Here is a 26,372-nt window from a genome sequence, read left to right as displayed (position 1 = left end):
TAAATAAATATATATAAATATATATATATTTATTTATAATATTATACAAAATAGCCATTTTTTGTTCATTTATTTTAATTTTTATTTTGATACATAAACAATTTGCATGTACCATTCAGGCATTTTTATGATGAATCCTCCTTATTGAGATATTTATAAGAACATTCCAATATTATCTTAAGTTTATTTTCAAGCTTTGTCAAGTGTTTTGAAAATTCATTATCATGTTTTGTTATCTCAGAAAGAGTTGTTATAATTGAAGGAATAAAAGATGGAAAGAAATAAAAAAATTGTAACATGATAGGTGTTATTGTAATAATAAATTTGTCTATATATTCCTTTAGACTTACTTTTAGACATTTTGAAAAGAAAGAACAGACATTTTCTAAATAATTTGAATTATCCATTAAAACATTATTTGTATTAATAATTAAATAAAAAACAACAATTTGAAAATAAAAAACTGTTTTATCTATAATGTTATATGGCTCTAAAGTATATTCTGTGTTTTTTACATGAACATGTTCATAATATTTTATATTTTCCTCCAGGTTAAAACTTTCATTAACTATAGCTGTTATGTTATTATTTAAATAATAAAAAATGTTAGCAAAAATAGATGGAGTCATATAAAAACATAAAAAAAAAGCACTCTTGGAATTAAAGCCTGATTCACAAATACTGTTTAACGAATTTATATTAAATGTTTTTACAAATATATCCATTTTTTTTAAGAAAAAATTTAAGTCCTCAAAAATGAAATCTGTTGATTTAGTCAACTGATCTGTAGTATCGTCGGGTTTAATATTTTTATTATCTACACACTTTTCCTTATTTGTATTATTGTCAATGGTATATTTCTCTTCCATTTGTTTTTTGTTTTCTTTTTTTTTTTCCTTTTTTATTTCATTTTTTATTTCATTTTTTTTTATTTCTTTTTTTTTTATTTCTGTTTTTTTTATTTCTGTTTTTTTTATTTCTTCTCTTTTCAAGTTCATTACAAATTGAGCAACAGCCGTCTCCTGAAGTGAAGTTATATCTTCTACATTTAAAGGAAGAAAATCATCAGGTGATATTTTCGGAGGTATTAAAGACAAATAATTATATAACTTTGTAAATATAAAAGATATTAAATTATCTAGACAATCATAATGAACTAATATTTCACAAAATTTCTTTGTACCTTTTAAAAAAAAGTTAAGAGGATTCTGAAATATGGAAATATAATAAGAACATGCTTGTTCATCATATATATTCTGAATCATTTCAATAAAATTATTTTCAACAAAACATTCATCCTTTGGTTTATTTAAAAAATATAAATGTATAAATGTATTTATTAATAAACTATATTTTAATAAACTACTATCAAAAATATTATTTAAATATGTTACTATATCCATATGACACTCAGAATCATCTAACAAAAAAAATATTTTTTTTATAATATGTTTTCCATATATTATTTGTTCATATAAATTCATTTTTTCAATATTTTTTTTATCTAATTCATGAAAACAATTACTTTCTACATTTTTTTTGGTATTATATGTATTATATTTATTTTGATATATATAATCCCCACCATCACTATTATAATATTTATGCTCATCCATATGTATATGCTTATATATATTATCATTCTCTTCTTTATTAAACACCTCAGGGATATTTAGTTTTACTTTTTCTTTTAAGCTTTTATTTATATTTTCATTTTTAAAACTTTTTATTAAAGCATCCATTTGGAATGACAAGGAAGGAATATTACAACGGTCATGAAAATGTTCGATCATTATTTCTGGTAATAAATTCTGAACGCATTCATAAAATTTTTGAAAAAAAAAACAACTCAAGTGACTATCCTTAATACTAAAATGAAGAGACGTCTTCCATGGTAACATGTGTAAAATAAATAAATAATTAATTTCTTTAAATCTATAATTATTAGATAAATGTAATTTTGCTATACAATACATTAATAAAGTATAAAAATAACAAATAATTTTGATATTATTATTTTCAATAAAATTTAAAATGATATAAATTATATAATTCGAATAATATTCATTGAAATTTTCTCTTTTCTTTTTATCAATAATGTTAAATGTATCTTCCTTTTCGTTTTCATTATTAGTATCTGTAATAATATATGGTTCAATATTTTGAGAATAATAATTTTTAAAATAATTAAAATTTTCTATATTATATAATTTAGAAGACAAACATGATTCATTATAATTTATATTATTACACATTATGTAATTATCACTACAAACATTTATGAAATATTTATTCTTATTAATTTTTTCATTACTATTGAAAAGATGTTCTCTCATATTGTGATGTTTAATATAGGATGGGATATCAACCATATGTTTATTCTTATATTCAAACATGTTGTATTTGTATCTATATTTGTGTTTATATTTGTGTTTATATTTATCATTTATGTCATATGATTCATCTACAAACATATTATAGGACCCCTTTAAAGTGTCGTGATTATTTTCATACACATCACACGTTTCACCTACTAACAACTTACAAAACCAAGAATATTTAAAAAATAAAAGAAATGCCTGTATTAATTGATAATTTAAAAAAGAAGGAATATATGTATTATTTTTATTATTATATTTCTCCACAAATTTTATATAAACATCTATTAAATTGAAAAAAAAAGCATAAATATAAAATTTCTTATGATATATATTTATGTCCATATCTTCATTAGAATTATAATATATATATATTGATATATTAAAAATAAGCTCAAATATATAATATATTATTCTTAAACACATGCTATGAAAATAATCAGTGATACTTTTCTTAACATCATGAATAGGTTTAGATAAATATTTAAATATTTCTTTGAATATATATTTTAAAATATTTAAAGGTAATCTTATTATATATTTTGTTATATTCATTGAAAAAAAAGTTAAAATATCTAACATGCGATTCTCATTAAATATATATTCTTTTAATATATTATTTCTTAATACATTTATATTATTAAAATATATATCTTTTAGTTTATGTTTATAATAATACATATAAAAATATAAATCATTATTTATATTTCCATCTTCTATTACATATGAAAATAATATATCCTCATTAATTTTATTTTGCTCTGTAAATATAGGAAAAGAATACAAAACAAATTCATAATTAATTTTTAAAAAACTTGATATGGTTAAATAAAAAAGAACATTTTTCTTTTTATATATTAAAAAATTTAATATGTGGAAAAAATAATTATTTTCAATCAATTTTAATAAAGAAACACTCCATATATCATAAATATTAACAATATTCATATGAATTAAAATAGACACAACTGTTATATAATTACTCTTAATAATATTATTACATATATTATCTGATAAATAATTTTTATAATAATTAACATCACTATATTCACAATAATTATATTTATATTCTCTTTCTATATTTGGAATCGAATCATATTTTATCAAATATTCTTTTTCATTATTTATAATATTATAACAACATATATATATAAATCTTGTTAAATAATTTATATGATAAAAATTTAATTTTTCTAAATAAAATGAATCCAATAAATTCTCATTAGTTTCTAAAAAATTCATTATATTCTTATTCATATTTATTCTAAATATATTCTTGTTCTCATTTCTTTTCTTTTTTTTCTCATTTTCTTCATCCTCTTCACAACTATTTTTAATCTTATTATCATTCAAGTTATTATTATTGATGTTATCTCTGTCTCCTTCTTTACATTTTATAACAATATTTTTTATCACATCTTTTATTTCAACAAAGGAGTTACAATAAGAACTGGACCCCCTATAGTAATTCACATTGCCATTCATATTGTCATTCATATTATTGTCGCTCTTTTCTAATCCATTTATTGCATCATCATTTACATTTACATTTACATTTACTTTTTCATCACCATCATTGTGTTCATTTTTTTTTTTTTTTTTTTCTTCATTTTGCATGAACAAGTCAGGTGATATAACTAGCCATTTTATAAAAACAGCTAAAATGGATTTTAGCTTCACATAATTATTACAATTACTTTTATTAATAAAATATAAAACCATATAAATATCAAACATTTCGTTTTGTACATTTTGTATATTTATATCTGTCTTTTCACTTTGATTGATTTTTACATTTTGATGATCTTCTTCATCTTTTTTATGTTCTTCATTTATTTTATGTTCTTCATCCTTTTTATGTTCTTCATCATTTTTGTGTTCCTCATCCTTTTTATGACCCTCATCCTTTTTGTGTTCCTCATCCTTTTTATTTGTTTCATTGTTCGCATGTTTTCCATTTCGAATTAATTCTTTAATTTGCTGAATATCCAAATTAAAAACCGAATTGCAATTATGAAATAAGTCTTGTAAAGACAAATATACATAGAATGAAAATTCAAATAAATTATTTTCCTGATGATAAGATAAATAATTGCACTCAAAATTGTTTGAACTAATTTGCATTAACTGTTCATGTAAAAATGAGAAAACAATATTTACCAAATTTGTAATAGTATTTTTATCACTTATATTTAAGAAAAATTTTCTTAAGCATTTAAAATTATTTATGATATTAATATTTTTGTTTTTAAGATATTTTATAAATTTCCATTCAATTAATACATGTTGATGATTGATTATATTTTTTTTGATTTTCTTAAAAGTTTTATAAATCATATAATAGAAGAAGAGAACATTTTTATGTTTGTCATAAATATAATATAAAAAATAAAGCATATATTGTAAAAAGGATTTATTAATATCTATATTAGACAAATTTAATTTATCTATAATCAAATTACATATGTAAGTATTATATATAAGTGGATGAATAATATTAAACAATATTTCAAATTCATTATTATGATTGAAAATTATTAAATTTTTTGAAAACATTTCAAAATCTTTACTAATGTATCTATTATTATATATATATGTATCTTTTAAAAAAGGAATATCCTTTTTTTCATATGAATTTATATTATCATCACTTATAAGAGATTCATTAGTTTTTTGGTTTGTTAAAAAATCATGTTCATGATATTCTATAACTCTGAAAAATTGTATTAAAAAAATGTGCACAATCTTATTAATGTTTGTATTATTTTCATTTTGATCTATTTCGTTATATATATAAATATTTTTTTTTTGTTTTTTTTCATATGGACAAGTATTTATTTCCTTTGATACTACATTTAATATAAATTCACAAATATATTGAAAATTAACAAATGAAAATTCCTTGTACTTATTAAAATAATTATTCTCATTTATTAAACGTCTCCATATTTTATTTACGTATTTGTGTTTGCCTTTATACAAATTGTTATATCTTAAAAAACAGAAAAAAAAATTTTGCAGCTTTTTTAATTTTACATTTTTTTCTATATATTTGAATTTCCTTTTTTCAATCAGTTCAATTATATCCATTAAAGCATTATTTGTATTTAATATAAGGAAGTATGTAGGTTGATATAAATAAGTATATCAATATAAATAAATATATATATATAAATAATATATATATATATATTAATAAAGTAATGGTCACGATAAGTATTCTTTTATATAATAACATATAAAATATTAATATATAAAAATATATCTTATAGTTACATATTTAATTTTTCATAAATAAAAACCAAAACAATTATATAAGGATTATACAAAAATATAAGATAACATAATTATAAAATAATTAAAAAAAAAAAAATAAAAAAAATAATTACAATACTTCTATTTATAAAATATGTATATATTTTTAACTATATATAAAATTAAGAAAATGCATACTTATTTTGGTAGTTCAAATGTATAATATTATTATATATATTAAATATATATATTAATATATATATATATATATATATATATATATATTAAAGAACAGTTATAATATTAGTTCTTCCTTCTTATATTACCTACCTATATATAAATATATAGAAAAAAAAAAAAAAATATATAAAATATGTAAAATAAATATTAGTTTATATTAATATTATTTTAAAGTAAATATTATATTATATATATATTATTACATTTATATATAAGCTAAAAATATGTAGTCTTTAAAAATGTGAGAAAAAAGAAAGGGAGAACATTTTTTTTTTTAGAGAACCCCAAAAATATAAACATTAAAATAATAATAATAATAATAATAATAAACAATATATATATAATATATATATATTTTAATGTTTTATATTTATTAAATGTTTATGTAAAAAATTTGCACATATTTGTTATTATAATGCCGTGAAAAAGAATAGAGAAGAAAAGGCAAAAAAAAAAAAAAAAAAAAAAAAAAAATGATGAATGTAATTAATAACCACATCATAAAATACAATTATCTACACAAGTTAAGAAAAGCATTTTTTTATAGTCGAGTGGTTATAAATAATTTTGAGATAAAAAATAATGAAAATTTGTTATTAAATAATGTTCAGATAATAAAAGATGAACAATTATTGTTGAATAATTGTATAAACTTTTTATCAAATTTTGAAAAATTCGCTATCATATGTTGTGCCTGTACTGATCCTAAGAATAAAGTTCAAGTAGAGAAAAAAATAAAAAATAATAAAAAATAAATATGGAAAATACACTTTCACACGTTTGTGTTTATATATATATATTATGTGTGTGTTTTTTATTTTTATTTTTATTTTTAATTTTATTTTTAATTTTAATTTTATTTGTATAGTTGAAGAAATCCATATGGTTTTCAAGCATAGGACTTGAACTTAATGATTTCTTGAATTATTTAAATAAAGACAACCAGGAACTAAAAAATGAAAAAATCAAAATTTTTGAAGAAATTATAAAATTAGAGTGTCCAGTCATACTCAAGGATAAAAACACGTAATGGAAATATGAAAATAAATAAATAAATATATATATATATATATATATATATATATATATATATATGTTTTCATTTTATTTTATTTTATTTTATTTTTCTTAGTGTTTTAATCGAAACTTCCATTTCTCCAAAAAAAATCGTTAATTCTTCAAAACGAATGAGACACTTTTTTAATATATCAGAAATTATTGTAAAAATATAAAAGCATAAATAAATAAATAAATATATATATATATATATATATATATATATATTATTGTATATATCTCCTTAATATTATTTTTTTTTATTTAATTTTTATTTATTTTTCGCTTCAGACGTGTAGATCGTGTTATCAAAAAAATAAGTGCAAACGTTTTCTACAAGTAGAACAAAAAAAAAAAAAAAAAAAAGAAAACACATATATATATATATATATATATATATATATTTATTTATTTTATCTTTTTTTTAATTCCTTAGAAATATGCTGGTGAGCCTGATTTCTCAGACTTCACAAGATTAATGATTGGATTTTACAACGTATGAAAAAAAAAAAAAAAAATTTCTTTTTATGCTTATTTGTCTATATATTTGAATCTAACATATGAATAATATATTTTATTTTCATACACACATGTATGCATAAACCAAAAAATATATATATATATATATATATACATATATTTTTATAGATGTGTAAGGTTTATACAAAGAGGAAGGAAAGTGACAGAAAAGAATTAAGAAACACAATTGAGAAGGTGAATTATTTTCACTTTGCTCTAATGTATATGTATAATTATTTACTTAAACATAAACATTTTAACTATACAAATGTAATAAATAAAAAATTATATATTATATATATATATATATATATATATAATTACAAATATGATAAAAATGGACTTGCATATATAAAATACATAATTATATACACATATATATATATATATATATATATATATATATATTTTTCATAGGTTGAGGAAGGAAATAAAAAGTCCATTTTAAAACTGTTGAAAGAAAAAAGAAGACAAACAAGTTTAATAAAAACAAAAGGAGAACAAGAAAAAGTTTTAAATATTCCAAAGGAGTACTCAGATTTAATTATACCTACGAATAAAGCTAATATGAAAAGAAAACAGAAAAATGTTTTTGAAAAAATTCAAAAATATAGAGTAATATATATATATATATATATATATATTAAATTTAATTATATATTATCATTTTATTTTATTTTTTTTTTTGTGTAGAAAAAATCGGATATATCTGAGGATCAGGAGAAATTCATTTGGGTAGAGGAAGATGACGAGGGTAAAAAAAAAAAAAATGAATAATTTTTTTTTACAATTATGAAAATAAAATATATACACATATATATATATATATATATATATATATATATAAGCTATGTTCTTTGTGTAATATTTTTTTTTTAGGAGACAAAGAAACCAACATAAATTGCAATAAAATAGAGGATCCATCATATAATATAAATAACAATGTTTTAAATAATAATAATGAGTGTCATAATCTTATAGAAATAAATAATTCAGCAGATGAACTTCCTGCATTTCGGTTTCAATATGTATCGAAAAAGGAAGATAACAATATTATGAATTATAATACAATATACAACAAATATACAAAGTAAAAAAAAAAAAAAATATATATACATATATATAAATGTATATTTTATAATGTTCGATTAATTTTATATTATGTATATATTAATTCTCAGGATGATGGAGAAAAAAGTATATGTAAATTTGGATGACCAACAAATCGATGAGGATATTATAAAAGTAATAAATAAATTATAATATATATATATATATATATATATATATATATGTGTAAATGTTATTTCCTTTACATATTTAATAATATATACTTTAAATAATTTTTTTTTTTATTGCTTTTATTTTATAGACAGAAAATATGCTTTTTAAAATCCCAGAGGCAATTGGGGGTTATACATTTATAAATTATATTGAGAATATGCCAAATAATTATATATTCCCTATAAACAAAAATGTAAAAAATAAACATAAACATATATATATATATATATATATTTATTTATTTATTTATATTTATATTTATGTGTTTTTTTTTTTTTTTTTTTTTTTTTTTTTTTTTTTTGTCGTAGCTGTATGAAGGTATACATGTTTACAAGAAGGAAGAAATAAATATATCCCACTTATGGAAGAATCTACATAAAGAATATTTGAAAATTCGTAAAGTGAATTTTTTTAACACCTTTAATATAAAAAATGTAAGAAAAAAAAAAATAATAATATAATTATAAAATAAAATATGCGTCTATATATATACATACATATATATATGCATATATACATATACACATATATATGTATCATTTCATTTTTTTTGGTAGAGTTTAAATCTGTTGAGGCATAATAAAAATAGAAATACTCATGATAAACAAAACGAGGAAAAGAACGACGTAATAAAAAAAAAAAATATATATATATATATATATATATATATATAAATATATATAAATAAGTAAATATACATATACATATATATATATATATATATATATGTTTATTTTATTTTATTTTATTTTATTTTTTTTTTCTTTTCAGGATATTATTGAGCTCAAAGATGTAAGAAAAATAATCAATATAAAAAGGGGATTTACTAATATATGAAAAAATGTAGATATAAATTTATATATATATATATATATTTTTTTTATTTCTTTGTAGGATTTAACCAGCTTTGAAGAATATATATGCAACCAAAAGAAAGAAAAAAACAAACAAAGTAAAAAGGATAAGTATAAGAAATTAAAAGAATATGTTTCAACATATAATTCTTGTGATGATAAAATAAAAGACGATGAAGATGAAAGATTTGAGTATTTTAAGGTACACAATAAAAATATATATATATGTAACATATTGGAAGGAGAATAAAAATATATATAATTATTTATTTATATTTTAATATATATATATATATATATATATATTTCTTTTTCTTTTTCTTTTTATTTTTTTTATTGCAGAAACTAAAAAATCAGAATGAACGTTGTGAAGAAAATATAGAATTAAAGGATCAAATTAATAGTGTTTATAATAATATGGATATTGGTATTATTTAAATATTTTAAAACGATAAATATTTTTTATTATGAAAATTATATTACATGATAATTCTCAATATATATATATATATAATTACACATTTATGTTTTATATTTGTAGAAGATGAAGAAGGTCGTTTTTATAAGCACACATATAACATAAGAAGAAAATTAAACGATGAACAAAAAGGTAAGCACATAAATTATTATTCACATAAAACATATAAATTTTATAATATTTTTTTATTTTTTATTTTTTTTTAAAGATGCTAAAGGGGTTACTGTAGCTGACATCCAAGAGGAAAAAAAAAGTCTTATTGAAAATCATAAAAAGGAATTAAGGGTAAAAAATAAAAATAAACAAATAAATAAATAAATAAATATATATATATATATATTTATATGCTTAATAGTGTAAACCTTTTTGTTCATACATATTTTTTATTTATTTATTTATTTATTTATTTATTTGTTTACATTTTTATATTATAGGAACGTTCTTATTATATTTGTAAAAACATAAAATTTCCAGAGTTAACAAAAAATGAAGGAGCTAATAAAATAAAAAACAGAAATAAAATTTTGAAGGATGAACTTGAAAAATATATAAAACCAACCGAGAGGGTACATGAATATTACACACATTTAAATAATATATAAAGATTATATAAATCAAATATTATATATATATATATATATATATATATATGTAGATATATATTTATTTATATATTTATTTATATATGTATATTTATTTTTTTTTTTTTTTTTTTTTTGAAGGACAAGAAGACAAATATATCGTATGGATTAAAAGAAGACACTATAAAGGCTCATTCATTACATAAGGGGTAAAAAATATAAAACAAAAAAATAACAAGTAATGCATATATTATATATATATATGATATATATATGTGTGTATACATTTATTTTTACTATTGCTTATACATATATAATTTTTTTTTTTTCCCTTTTCTTTTGAATTTTTTTGTAGAGCTGATAGCTTAAAACATTTTATAAAAAAGGAAAAGAAAAAATCTTACAAAAAAAATGAAAAAATGAGTGAAGAAAATATTTGAACGTTTTACGTTTCATAAAATATAACATATAAAGCAAATACATATCAAATTTGGAATATAAAAATGAATATATTATATATATATATAAATTTTAAAAATTAAATATATAATTTTGTGGTGTGCAACCTGGAAAAAATATATAAAAATATATTAAAAAATAAATATATATTTCACATAAATATCTTCCATTTTTTTTATTTTTTTATTATTTTTTTTTATTTTTTTTATTTTTTTTTTATTTATTTTTTTATTTTTTTGTATCCTTTTAATTTAAAAAAAACTTTATGATATAAAGGAAAGAAAGAAAGAATGAAACATTTAAGAATAAAAAATATAAAGGACATATTATATATTAAAAAATTGAATTATTTATTTTTCAAGATCATAAAAATGGAGACGAAAAAAATAAATATAAAATATTATTTATATATATATATATTATCATATAATTAAAGAATACTGTAAAATAAAAAAAAAATATATGCCGTAATATTAATTTTGAATTTATTGATCTACATATATATTTCTAAGTGTACGCACAATTTTGACTTTATTTTTATAAAATAATATTTATAATATATATACCTAAAAAATAAATAAAAAAATATAAAAAGAAAAAAAATAAATAAAATAAAAGAAAAGAAAATAAAATAAAAGAAAATAAAATAAAAGAAAAGAATATTATTATTATATATATATATGTATATATGTATATATTATAATATATATATATTTTTTATATTACATAAATATTCTATTCTAGTACATTAAAATATATATTATTTATTTATAATACATAATATGAATTACAAAAAATAAGGCAAGAAAAAAAAATAAAATAAATAAATAAATACATCAAAATAAATATTATCAAAATAGCAATTAAAAAATTATACATATATATATATAATATATATGTAATATATTTATTTATTTTTCTTGTATTATGTGGTAATATGTTTTAATATAATATTTACATATATTTCTTTCATATGTACATATTTTTTATATATTTGTGAAATAATTTTTAAAGTGATTTCTTTATATATATATTTAAAGAATAAGATTATATTTTCAATTCTTATTTCAAAATGAGTGATTTAATTTGTTTATGAGTATATTAAATATATATATATATATAACATATATTATATATTTTATATATATGTATAATTTTATTTTTTTGTAGTTTTTTTTTTTTTTTTTTTTTAAAAAAGAAGTAATAATTAAGAATATTATGCTTCACCACCACCCTTTTGATTTTTTTTTTTTTTTTTTTTTTTTTCTTACGTGAATTTATAAAAATATACATTAAATGTATAAATAATATTATACATATATTACATATGTATATTATATTATATATATATATATATTTTTTTTTTTTTTTTGTATGGCCTTTTAAAAGATGTATATTGAGAAACTAAATTTGAACTCTGAAAATGAGAAGATCACAAGCTTAGACTTCCAGTCACATAGTGATATGAATAGACTAGCAATTTCTAGCTTGCATCAAATAAAAATATATCATATTCCTTTATATGATAAATCTTTAAGGAATAATAAAATAAATATTGAATTATTATTTGTAAGCAACGATCATAAACTTGTTTATATTAATACGATACGTTGGAGTTTTAATGGTCTCTTTTTGGCTAGCTGTGATAGTGGAGGCACATTGGTGTGTTATGAATTGGATTTGCAAAAAAAAAAAATAATGGATGAAATGAAAAAAAATAACGACAACATGAATAATATGAATAATATAAATAATATGAATAATATGAATAATATGAATAATATGAATAATATGAATAATATGAATAATATGAATAATATAAATAATATGAATAATATGAATAATATGAATAATATAAATAATATGAATAATATAAATAATATGAATAATATAAATAATAATAATAACAATAATGATAATATGATTAGTACATATTCATCAATAGGAAATAAAGAAGAATGGAAGATGACAAAATGTGTAAAAATACCAGAAAATGGAGAAATTTTTGATCTTTCATGGTCAAGAGATAATGAACATGTTGTATGTGGTGTATCAAAAGGTGTTGTATATATTTTTAATTTAAGAAGATCTATTATCGTTCATAAATTATTTTTTAATGGTACTACAGAAAATATTAAAGGTGTATGTTTTCATCCTAGTAATAATTCTATTATAGCTCAAAGTAGTGATAATATTACATGCATATGGAAAAAAATTAATATCTCTGGAGATAACAAAAATTATTCTGCTAATTTTTATGAGAAAAATGGAAAAACAAATGTAGATGAGCAATATGTAATAAGTGGAATGAATAATAATAATAATAATAATACAAATATTATATATCATAATAATAATACAAATATTATATATCATAATAATAATACAAATAATATATATCATAATAATAATACTAATAATATATATCATAATAATAATACAAATAATATATATCATAATAATAATACAAATAATATATATCATAATAATAATACTAATAATATATATCATAATAATAATACAAATAATATATATCATAATAATGTAGGTCATTTTACATATGACAAAAAAAGTGGTTTACATAACAATCTTGTTACTGCACCACAAACTTTAGCAAGAGAATATTTTCATTATATCTATGAAGAGAATATGAATAAAAAATATAAAAATATAGATACTCCTACTATTCGTCATATTTATTTTGATACATTTGGAAAATATGCTAGCATTACTCATATTCCAAATAATGGACGCAATTGTGGTATCTTATTAAAAATAAAAAACAATGAAAAAATTAATAGGAATAGAATATTTCTAGATGGACATGGAAGTTGTATACGACTAGCCAAAATAGGACAAAAGGTATTTATCGATGTTCAGAAAAAAAAATTATATAGTTTGTATTGTCAGTGTAGTGACAACGGGGTTATATCAATTTGGAAAATATTTTTGAAGAGATTGAAGAGAAAATCGTCAACATGTATAAAAGATATGAATAGTAAAAATAATAAAAATAATGTGAATAATATGAATAATATGAATAATATGAATAATATGAATTATAAGAATAACATGATTTGTGGTAATGAAGACAAAAAAAATATTACTAAATATTCTTTGGAAAAAAAAAAACTCATATTAAAAAGAAAAAAGAAAATGAATAAATATGCACGTTGTTTTTTAATTATTCAAAATCTTTTAGAAGAACAGACATGTGCAGTGGATTTAACGTGGTCAGAAAAATATGATCAATTAGTAATAGGAGCTTCTAACGGATCTGTTTATATAATACAATTGGAAGTTTTAAAATTACGATTAAGACCATTTTATTATAATATTAAAATAGATATTAGTAATATAGGTCCTAATTATAATATTATTGAAAAGGACGTAGAATCCAAGGTTGTAAAACCAAAACAAATCAAAGAGAATTATCAGCATGCAGATAAAAAAGTTAAAAATAGAATAACACCAAAAATTAAATATTTATATGATGAATATGGAAATATAATCGAACATAACAATAATAATAACAATAATAATAATAATAGTAATAATAATAATAAATATAATAATAATAAAACACCAGATGTTATTCATATTTTGAATTGTTCTATTCATTCATTCTGTGAACACCTAACAACAAAAACTTCTTTCTCCTCATTATTAGATGAGAAAAAAGAATATATACCCAAAAATAATTATAAGAACAAATATAGCTTTTATGATAATCAATGGTGTGATATAAAATTTTCATCCATTGTAAATAAATTACTTTATATATTTATGATAGTTATAGAAAGAATTATAAAACATTTTGAAAATGTTATGAATTCTGATGTATGTAAAGTATTGCATGATATTTTAAATATACCAACTTCTAAGGACATGATTCTTAAGGGCGATAGCAATAATTTATGTCGTGTTCATAAGGACGAGGAATCTCGTAATGACTCTCCAAATAATTCAAGTGATTCGAAAAATAATAGTAATAGTAATAGTAACACTAGTGGGGGTGGTAACAATAATAATAACAACAATAATAATAATAGTAATAGTAATAGTAACACTGGTGGGGGTGGTAACAACAACAATAATAATAATAATAATAATGACAATAATGACAATAATGACAATAATAATAACAATAATAACAATAATAATAATAATAATAACAATAATAATAACAACAATAATGATGATGATAAAAAAAAGAAAAGGAAAAATACCATATCCAAATCTGAAAAAAGAAATAGCATTAGCAACGATAATAGTATAGATGAAGACCCTAATACAGAAAAAAAAACAAAATCTATGAAAAGTAAAAAAATAAGTAAACCGATCATTTCAAATGCAACAAATATAATAAATAATAATATGAATAATAATATCATAAACAGTAACAATAATAATAATAATAATAGTAATAATACTAATTGTAGTTATAGTAATAAAGATGGAAAAACAACTAAAAACTCTAAGAAAAAAACAGAAATAAATAATGAATCGTATACTTTAAAAAATATGAACGACATGACAAATAATGAAATTGTTAGAGGAGATAGTATAAAAAATGTTGTTGAAGCAAGTATTGAAAAAAAAAAAAATCCTTCTAACAGTAACACTCCACGTAACATGAATAATATGAATAATATGAATAATATAAATAATATAAATAATAATAATAATAATAATATGAATAATCTCAATAATAATTTTAAAGATGATGATTATTATTTTGAAAGTTTTACAAATTATTTAAGAGAATATGATACATTAGATTCAACTAATAGTCAAGTTAATTTAAGAATTCTAGACATAATAAGAAATAATTATAATAAGGAAGATAGTAAAGATATGTATGAATCTACTATCCCTATAGTTACACAACCATTTTCTAAGATTGATGATATTAATAAAAAAAACAATCATGCATTTGCCTTATTTAATATTGATCAAAGCTTAAATGTAAATAACGTTGTTGATTTGAGTAAAGATAAAAGTGCAGAGAAAAAAAAAGTAAATAAAAAAACAGAAGCAAGTGAAAAAAAAGATAAACAAAAGGATAACAATTACAAAAAAAGGGACAGTAAAGCAAAGGATTCAACTGACAAAAAGAAGGCAGAGAATAAACAAAAAGATATTAATGAAAAAAAAAGAGATAGTAAAGGCAGTACTACAAATGAAAAAAGGAGGGAGAGTAAGTCGGGTGGAAGCAATGATAAAAGGAAGGAATCAAAAAGAGAAAGGGCAAACATGATAGAAAAGGATACAAAAAATGTAAATAAAGATATGAATAATGAAAATAATAATAAATATGTGAATAATGAAAATATTAAAGATATGAATAATGAAAATAATAATAAATATGTGAATAATGAAAATATTAAAGATATGAATAATGAAAATATTAAAGATATGAATAATGAAAATATTGAAAATATGAATAATGAAAATATTAAAGATATAAATAATGAAGATAATAACAAAAATATTAACAATGATCATAACAAAAATATAAACAACGATGTAATGGAAACATTATCTATAGACAAATCTACCTGTAAAAATCCAAGTGATCCTAACAATTCAACAAAAACTTTGAATAAAACATCTAATATGGATTCTAATTCTTCTATAAAGAAAGATAAGAATAAATCAATAACTATAAACACTAACACGTTGTGTAATGCAGAGTGTGTTATCGAATCGAATGTATATTCAAATGTCGAATCTGCTGTGCATTCTAATGTAGAATCTATTGCATATTCTAATGGAGAATCTAATGCTCATTCAGATGGTGATAAAGGAACATGTATAAAAAATGAAAAAAAGGAAGAGAAAAATAAAAAGAAAAATACATCAACTAGTAAAAAAAAAAATAATAATGCTGATAATTCAGATATTGAATGGGATAACTTCAATCCACAATTTACAATATTCAATACTTTTGAACCTAATGAGAATATTTTTCTTTCTAAAGAAAAACATGATGATTCAAATGATCGAGATAAATGCGGTTCTAATAACATGCAAAAAAAACAATCTAAGAGAAAAAGTGTAGATAATACAAATGAAAAGAAACATAATAATAATAATAATAATAATAAGAAGAGGAATGATGTTTTCTTTTCATCAAATGAAATTAATAATAAAAACAAAAATAAAAATATGAATAATACATCCATGTTCTTTTCTAATGTTGAAAATAATGATGTGATTAATAATAATACAAATGATGATATCGATTTCTTGCATATGGAACGTCAAGCATATGACAACAAAAAATATGAAGATAAAAATGTTCTTATGAAGAAAAAGGAAAGCAATGAAATTATGAAGGAAGAATCTCATGGAAGTGGTAAAAAATTAAAAAATGATGAACATGTTGATGCTCATTATATGAATTGCAGCAATAATATTGAAAATAATAAAATGAAGAATCCAAAGAAAAAAATGATTTCCAATGAAGATAATATAAATAGATTGATAAAAAAAGAAGAAGGTGATTATAATAAATGGAAAAATGATTCTGTGAATACATATGCATATGATAAAGGAGAACATGATGATATAAATTATAGTAGAAGAGAATTACTTGGAAGTGAAGGATTAGAAAATAAGGATGACTTTATGTATAGTTTTAAAGAATCAAGAAATGATAATAATATAGAACAAAAAAAAAAAGATGATGGATATGAAAGGAGAAGCATGCTTAAACAAAGTTATATGGAAAAAGAAAAAGGGCAAGTACATGATGTTTATAAAAAATATTATCAACAAGAAGAAAATGATATAAATGGAAGTGATACAAATGGAAGTGATATAAATGGAAGTGATATAAATGGAAGTGATACAAATGGAAGTGATATAAATGGAAGTGATACAAATAAAAATGATACAAATAAAAATGATTATCCTTATAATATGAAAAAAAGGAAATATGTTCAAAATAGATATGGAAGTAATCAAGATATGTTACATGATAATATATTAAATAATAAGAATTGTATAATAAAAACTGGTTCTAATTATCATGATGAAATGTTTAATAAGAATAATAAGTTAGAGCCATGTGAAGAAATAAATAATATAAAGAAACACAACAATAATAATAATTATAATAATAATAATTATTATAATAATGATGATATAAAAAATATGAATGACAAAAGAATTAAAAAAGAAAAAGATAATTCTGATAATATAGATAATATACATTATAAAAAGTTTATGGATAGAATTTTCATATTAGACAATAGATATGAAAATTGTCGTATATGTTGCTTACATGAAAATGTTTTAATAAAAAATAAAAATAAAAATATAGATAAGAATAAAGATAAAAATATAGATAAATATATAGATAAAAAGAAACAAATATATAACCAATATTATATATTATGGGAGGATGAATTATTAGGACGTATGATTAATTTTATATTCGACAATTATTATATATATATCTTAACTAACAATAATAATAATAATAATAATAATACATGTGATACATCATTATTAAGTATATATAATTTAGAGAGTAAATTATTATTAGATAATTTTATTATACCTTTAGAAAATGTATGTGGAATTAATATAATAAAAACATTTTATATAGATAATAGTAATATGTATATATTTTTTTATATATATAATATAAGTGGTTTATATTATATATATCAATTATATAACTATACTGTTATAACTTTATTATATTCTTTTAATATATCAGAATTAAATACAACTGTTGAATCTATAAATATGAGTATTATAGAAAAGTTAGAAAATAATGTATCTATAGGGAACATACAAAGGTTTTCTTTAAGGAATTATAAAAATCAATTTTTAGTTTCTAAAAAAACACAAATAAAAACCAAATTACAAAATTATAAACTAGGAAGTAATACAAAATTAAACAATAGTATTAGTTTTATAGATGATAAGAAAAAAGAAAAAGAAAAAAAAAAAAAAAAAAAAAGTGATATAATAAAAAATAAACCAAATATTAAAGAAATTAAAAAATTAATAAAATATATAACATTTTATATGAATCAAAATGAAAATTCTTTATTATTAAATAATATGAATACACATCTTTTTAATGATCATAATAAGTTTAGATTAAATCAAATTACATTTTTAAATAATAAAAAAAAAAAAATAAAAAAAAATAAAAAAAAAAATAGTAATAATAATACAAATGAAAATAATAATAATAATAATAATAATAATACATATGAATGTAGTAATAATAATAGTATATATGAAAGGAATGATTGTAAATATTATAATAATATTAAAAAATATATAAATAAAAAAAATACTTTTAATCATAATAATTATAGTATTTGTAATTCATTATTAAAAAGTAAAATTCAAAAAAAAATTAATAATAAAAAATATGCACAATTCAAATATAATTCTTATTTAAGTCATACTAAGAATAGTATAAATAGAACAAATTCTTCAAGGTTATTATCTTGTAATGATAACAAGGAGTTTCATATATTAAGACGTATGCCAGTATCAAAAAAAAGTACTGATATAAATCTTATAGATAATGATGAAAAAGGAAAGAAAAAAATGAAAACAAAAAATGAATTATTAGGAAAAAATAGTTATATAACTGAATTTTTTAATAAAGATATACATGGATATGATTTAATCTATGATTATATATATAGAAAAAAATCATTTTTTTATAGTTACATGTGTATATATATTTTTTTAAAAAATGGAAGTATATTCTTAATAAGAAGAAATCTAATGACAAAAGATAAAGATGAACGATCTATTGAATTATATGATAATATATCTCAAAATAATGGTGTAACACTTATATCACGTTTGAATAATATTTATTATGATAAGTCATTGTATTGTGATATTGATTTGAGAGATGGAAAAAATGACAACGAAGAAAATAACATATATGATAATAATATATATGATAATAATATATGTGATAATAAAATATGTGATAATAATATATATGATAATAATATATATGATAATAATATATATGATAATAAAATATGTGATAATATTTATGATGAACACAATTGCGATTTAGAATATCCTTATAAATATTCAAATTATAATGATCATCATTGTGATAGACGAAGAACATTAAGATGGGCAGGTTATAAAGATGAAAAAATAAATTCTCCTTTTTTTGATGATCTTTTATATCAAAAAAAAAAAGTGAATAAAGAATGTAATCAATTAATATTTAGCACACATTTAGATAGACAACATTATTTATATAATAAAAATATACATCTATCTGATAACTTACAAGAAATACAAAAAAGAGGAATGAGAAATGTTTTTACATATGGAAACTTTTTTAACATATATAATTTTGACTTGAAAAAATTATTATTATCAGAACGAAAAACAAAAAAAATAAAAACAAGCAATGAAGATTATTCTCAAAATTATTGTCAAAAAGAATATACAAATGAAGTTCATAAATATAAGAATAATAGCCTTCGACTATTACAAAATAATGAACACAAGATGAACCATAAAATAAATAAAGAGAACTTAGATAGCATAAAAATGATAGATGATACAGAAAATTATAATAATGTTAAAAAAAATAAAAAAGAACAAAAGAATGTTTCCAATTTTATCAAACAATATGATGTATCAAAAAAAGTAAACAATGAAAAATTTATGGAAGATGATAATATATATAATATTAATTTAGAAGATCATAATAAAATAGAAGATATATATAATAAGTTTTCATGTAAAGAAGATGAACAAAATAATATAAATCTTTCACATATTATACGTCCTAAATTAATGAGAACAAATTCGTTGCCAGCAACTTTGTCTTCATCTTTTTTAACAGGTATACAATCAAACTCGTTAATAAATCATAATGATCATAGTAATGATAATAATAATAATATTCATAATAATGATAATAATAATAATATTCATAATATTCATAATAATGATAATTATCATTGTAATAATTTTTGTTATTCCTCATATTCTTCTTCAAATGATATAACATCTGATATATTAACAGCACCATCTTGTAATTTCGAATCTGATGAGGAATCTCAAGAAATCCATGATATTACTTCATCCAATCTTTTGTCTGACATGTCACAAGATATGCCTCCCATTTATAACAACTCTAACGTAAGAATCCAAGTGAAGAAAGAAAGAAATCAAAGTGAAGAAAGAGATGGTACTACACTCAAAGAAAATACAATACCAGGAAAAAGAAAGAGAAATAAAAAGGACAGTTCATCAAATAATATAAAAAATAAAAAAAATAATAATAGTAGAGAACAAATTAAAAAGAATACAAATAATCATAAAATGAAAAATGTGTCTTTAAATGAAAAACAATATATTGATGATGATAATGTTCCACATCCTTTTACAATATATAATAAATTTGTATATAAAAATTTCCCAGATATTTTTAATTGTATACAAACATGGAATAAACAAGATAAAGATATAAAAACAAAAAAATTATCTAAAGAAAGTGTTTATATAAAAACAATAAAATATTTAGAATTACAAATGAAATATAGTATATATATAATGAATAAAAAAGCATTTTTAAATTATTTATATGTTTATTTTAAATTCTTAGTAGAATATTTAGATATATCAAGAATACATCAAACATTCTTATATTTTATTCATACAACATTAAATCATTGTCAAAAATATTTTTCAAATTTTGATATCTATTTTAATAATGTTCAACCACCATATTGGAGTGATACAAATTCATTATTATCTATGAACGTGCATTTTTTCTTTATAGTCTTATTTATTTATTATAATTTTCTTCTACCCTTATATATACTCTTATGTAGAAAAGAAACCAAAAAAATATATTACTCATTTTTAAAATTTATAAGGGAAATGCAAAATGCTATTTTTTATATTCAAAAGATATTCCACAATCATTTTCACAGGTTATGTATATAAAAAAATAAAATAAAAAAAAAATGAAAATAAAAAAAAAAAGAAAATTGTGTGAGGGCGAAATTTTTTTTTACTAAAAAGTTAAAATATGAATGTAAAAAATTTTTTATATGTTAAAGTTTTTATTTTTTATATGTTAAAATTTTTATTTTTTACATGTTAAAATTTACAAAAAAAAAAAAAAAAAATACATACATACATACATACATACATACATACATACATATATATATATATATATATATATATATGTGTGTATATATGTGTACATAAAAATTTAACAAAAAAAAAACGAATAAAGGAACTTATAAAAAATTTACATTGTTTATACACTGTTTATAAGATTTTATAAAATTTCAATATCAACCTTATCTGAATGATTTAAGAGATCATTTTCAGAAGGAACCTTTTGAATAAAAGGATCATCATCTATAGATGCTTTATAGAGTTCAAGTTTTTTAAGAAATTTTGAATGGACCTCTTGAACTTTGTCTGTATCTAGAATTAACTTTTTGTGTTCATCGGGTGTCTTCTCCCAAATTAGTGGATTTAGATATTCGAGTCCTACAAAAATATATATATATATATATATATATATATGTATTTATTTATTTATATATATATATATATATATGTATGTATTTATTTATTTATTTATTATTTTATTTTTTCTTTATTTTTGAAAGTACCGGGGGGAGGTTTCATATCCTTGTAACCATCCGATGTTTGAAGCTGATTATGAACAGACGTAAATCTTTTTTTAAAAGATGTATAAGGGTCAGTATATTCTTTTTGATTTCTTTCAGTTTCATTATGAACAGTTATATCATCATCATGAATAACTGAACTTCCTTTCCTTATTTTTTCTAGAGCTATTTCCATATTTATTAATGCTCTCTTCATTATTTTATTATCGACTTTTTTATTCCAAGAAAAAGTTTTATCTATCCCCGTTCCAAATAATAAAGCATTATTTTGTTTATCATAAAATAAAATTTTAGATTGATCTTTTTTTAACCATATACCTTTTAAAAAACTTGGAAGATAATTTTGTCTCTTCAAAAAATCATCTTGTGATGCTAAAGAATTATTAAATCTTGTAAATTCATAATTCTTTTCATCTTTAATTGTATAAGGATCTTCAATATATTCCCCTGGTGGTAATGATATATATACATAATCTGATAAATAATCTTTAAAAAATATATGATCAAAAAATTGTAATGAATTATCAATTAATATAATATCCTTTTCTTTATTAATAAAAGGATTTTTCTTATCTTCATCTAAAGTATTATATATATCATGATAAGAATTATTCTCAACATTATCATTATTTTCATATCTTTCTTTATTCATATTATTATTATTATTATTTAATATATTTATTTTCTCCTTATCTTTCTTCTTTACATAGAATATTTTATTTTGTTCAACATTACAAAGATAATCCATATAATCATTATCATAATCAACAATTTTTATTCTATACTTCTTACCAGTTATATTATCAGATTTAATAACATATTTATTTTTCCAATTTTTAAATATATTATTATATGAAGATATAAAATTTTTATTTATATTTTTATCATTCTTATTATTATCCAAATTAACCATATGCTTATTTTCTAATATTTCAATATGTTCTTGGTCATTTTTTTTTTTTGAATATCTTAATTCTTCTTTTTTTTCATTATATTCACTATAATTGTCATTTTCATTACAACTAGAATCTTCTAATTGTATCTCCTTATTAGTATATTTCAATTTTATAAATGTATCTAATATATCAAAATCAACTTTATTATAATTATCTAAGCTTTTGCCATCCAAACGTTTATTCCCTAAATATTCAGGCTTATTCTCTAAACATTCCGATGGATTCAAATCTGTATCTAATTCATATTTATAATTAAATTTTGATTTTAATTTAGGCATATATGCCTCAGAATATTTTATATGAGGACCTAACTCAGCTGCTTCACATAGAAAAATACTATCATAAAAACAAGATCGTGTATAAGGATCTTTTTGAATAAATTCATCTGCCTCTTCATCATCTTTACAATTTATAATATTTAATTCTGCTAAACAATTGTTGTCATATTTAATGAAAGTCTCATTGTCATTATAATCATTACCAAGATCTTCCTCATTTATTTCATCATGGTTGCTCTGTAACTTCTTATGTGTAGTATTATAACTGTTGTCATCACCTTCAACATTTTGTATTTCGTTATTCCTATTTACATCGACACTCACACATTTTTCAAATATTTTAAATTCCTCATCAAATTTTTTCAAAACAGTTTCGGTTTGCTCATTAGTTATAGGTAAATATTGATGAGGTGATAAAAAGAAATCTTGTAACTTATCCTTGGGTACTTTTTTTAAAACACCTAATTTAAATATCATATTGGAACGAATATAAAATCTCATATGTTTTTCATATAAATCATTTATATCTTGTAATTTATTAGGATTAAAAAATTTTATAAGTAGAAAATTTTTTTGTAGAGATAAATTAGGAAAGGTTCCTAATAAAAAATGATCACTATTATTTTCATAAGAATATAAATATAATTCTTCACATAATCCTAATTTTATATATGGATTGGATTTCATAAATAAATTTGCATAATGTAAATTTAATGATGTAAAAAAGATCAGATTTCCAAATATATTTTGATTTCTTTTTAAATTAAATAACATTAATATTTTTGATGTATTTTGATATATTCTTGTAGATAATTTAACCCATGATAAAAATTCAAGTATATATTTATGACGTATATTAATATTAAATTTATTATATATATTTTTATCTTCTTCATTTTCATAATTATATTTTTTATCAAAAAATATACCTACATATAATTTCCATTTTATAGGTACTGATGGATAATGTAAATCTTCTTCTCTTATATTCCTTTCTAAATTTTCCATTTTATTTGATTCATATATTCTCTTAAAATTTTTATTTGATACTATACTATCATCTTGTGTATATATTGGTAAATGTTTATAATATTTATTTACATGTTCAGAATTATAATCCTTATCAGTATATTTCTTACCATAAACATAATATTTTTTTCTTTTCGTCTCTTCACACACATCATCTTTATCATATTTATCTTCATCATTATTATAATCAACTTCACTACTACCAAGTAATGTATCAAAATAATTATTCTGTAAATCATTTTCTATACATCCTCCTAAACTTTCATGTAACTCTGGATCCAGTTCTAATTCTTCTTGGTCTTCTTCGTATTCATTACCACTAAATGTGTCCAAAAAAATTTTCCCACTTCTTCTAATATAATAATTATTATTATTATTATTATTATTATTATTTATTTTTTTTATTTTTATTTTTATTTTATTTTTTTTTTTTTGGCTAGCTAAATTGGTAGAACTAGCCAAAACGTTTTTACAAATGTAAGAATAAAATAATAAATGTTTGTTATGAAAAATAAATTTTGTATTAAACTGAATAATTTTATGTTTATATATTATATTGTTGTATAATTTAGATTGTGTGTTTTTTATAAATAAATTACCAATGATATCTTTATAAATATTATTATAAGTATAATATTCTTTCCTTTTCTTTTCTCTTTTTGTGTAAAAGTATTCCTTCCTTTCTGTGTTTTCTTTTTTTTCTTTTTTTTTTTTTTTTTTTTTCATATTTGACATAAATAAAAATTTCTTATTCTTTTTATTAAACAGATATATCTTTTTTTTTCCCTTCTCACCTTCATTTATATAATTATTCATAGAATAATAGGAGTATCTCTTTTGTGGGTACATACTAATGCTTAGTACCTTTCCCCATGATATATAAAATATAATTATTAAAGAAAAGAATATGTACACAATATTATACATATTCTTACATTTTTAACTATATTATATATATACATATATATATAAAAGGAGAGAGAACAATATATATAATATGGGCTTGAAGGAATTTGTCATTTTTTTTTTTTTTTTAAATTACAATTTGTAAAATATAAAGAAAATAATAAAAAAATATAAGCAAAAGTAAAATAATACTCACAAAATGTTATATTATATATATATATGTATATATGTATGTATGTATATTTTTTTTTTTTTTTTTTTTTATACGTATATATAATATATATGTGTGTGATTAAATCTTAAATATTAATAAGGTATAAAAATATAACCTTTTTGAAAATGAATTTTTAAAAATTTTACCCAACAAGATATAAGGGATATATATTTTTATTTATTCTTTTATTATTTTATTATTATTTTTTTT

General features: G+C 18.8%; 4 protein-coding genes across 4 annotated transcripts; 2 read left to right on the top strand and 2 right to left on the bottom strand.

The window, feature by feature from the left end:
• Window positions 1-125: 125 nt before the first annotated feature.
• On the bottom strand, window positions 126-5,468 carry PADL01_1229600 (conserved Plasmodium membrane protein, unknown function; the record flags this gene model as incomplete). Its single annotated transcript, XM_028683261.1, has 1 exon — window positions 126-5,468. One exon carries the CDS (start codon window positions 5,466-5,468, stop codon window positions 126-128), a length of 5,343 nt encoding a protein of 1,780 aa, XP_028539456.1.
• Window positions 5,469-6,346: 878 nt separating this feature from the next.
• Window positions 6,347-11,085, top strand: PADL01_1229500 (conserved Plasmodium protein, unknown function; the record flags this gene model as incomplete). The annotated part of the gene is made up of 21 exons (XM_028683260.1): window positions 6,347-6,595; window positions 6,742-6,899; window positions 7,006-7,093; window positions 7,221-7,268; window positions 7,366-7,425; window positions 7,578-7,718; window positions 7,866-8,063; window positions 8,142-8,202; window positions 8,328-8,538; window positions 8,630-8,693; window positions 8,821-8,925; window positions 9,041-9,166; window positions 9,290-9,358; window positions 9,504-9,524; window positions 9,627-9,788; window positions 9,929-10,013; window positions 10,128-10,196; window positions 10,273-10,349; window positions 10,499-10,630; window positions 10,787-10,854; window positions 11,001-11,085. The coding sequence occupies 21 exons, from the start codon at window positions 6,347-6,349 to the stop codon at window positions 11,083-11,085; spliced, it is 2,277 nt and encodes a 758-aa protein (XP_028539455.1).
• A 1,408-nt stretch (window positions 11,086-12,493) lies between these two features.
• On the top strand, window positions 12,494-22,075 carry PADL01_1229400 (conserved Plasmodium protein, unknown function; the record flags this gene model as incomplete). Its single annotated transcript, XM_028683258.1, has 1 exon — window positions 12,494-22,075. The coding sequence occupies one exon, from the start codon at window positions 12,494-12,496 to the stop codon at window positions 22,073-22,075; it is 9,582 nt and encodes a 3,193-aa protein (XP_028539454.1).
• Window positions 22,076-22,418: 343 nt separating this feature from the next.
• Window positions 22,419-25,969, bottom strand: PADL01_1229300 (conserved Plasmodium protein, unknown function; the record flags this gene model as incomplete). The annotated part of the gene is made up of 2 exons (XM_028683257.1): window positions 22,419-22,636; window positions 22,762-25,969. 2 exons carry the CDS (start codon window positions 25,967-25,969, stop codon window positions 22,419-22,421), a joined length of 3,426 nt encoding a protein of 1,141 aa, XP_028539453.1.
• Between the last annotated feature and the right edge of the window lie 403 nt (window positions 25,970-26,372).

Source organism: Plasmodium sp. gorilla clade G2, assembly GCF_900097015.1.
Source record: "Plasmodium sp. gorilla clade G2 genome assembly, chromosome: 12".
Classification (NCBI taxonomy): Eukaryota; Apicomplexa; class Aconoidasida; order Haemosporida; family Plasmodiidae; genus Plasmodium; species Plasmodium adleri (nom. inval.).
Note: the sequence above shows the minus strand (reverse complement) of the source record. Positions and strands in the feature narration are given on the sequence as shown.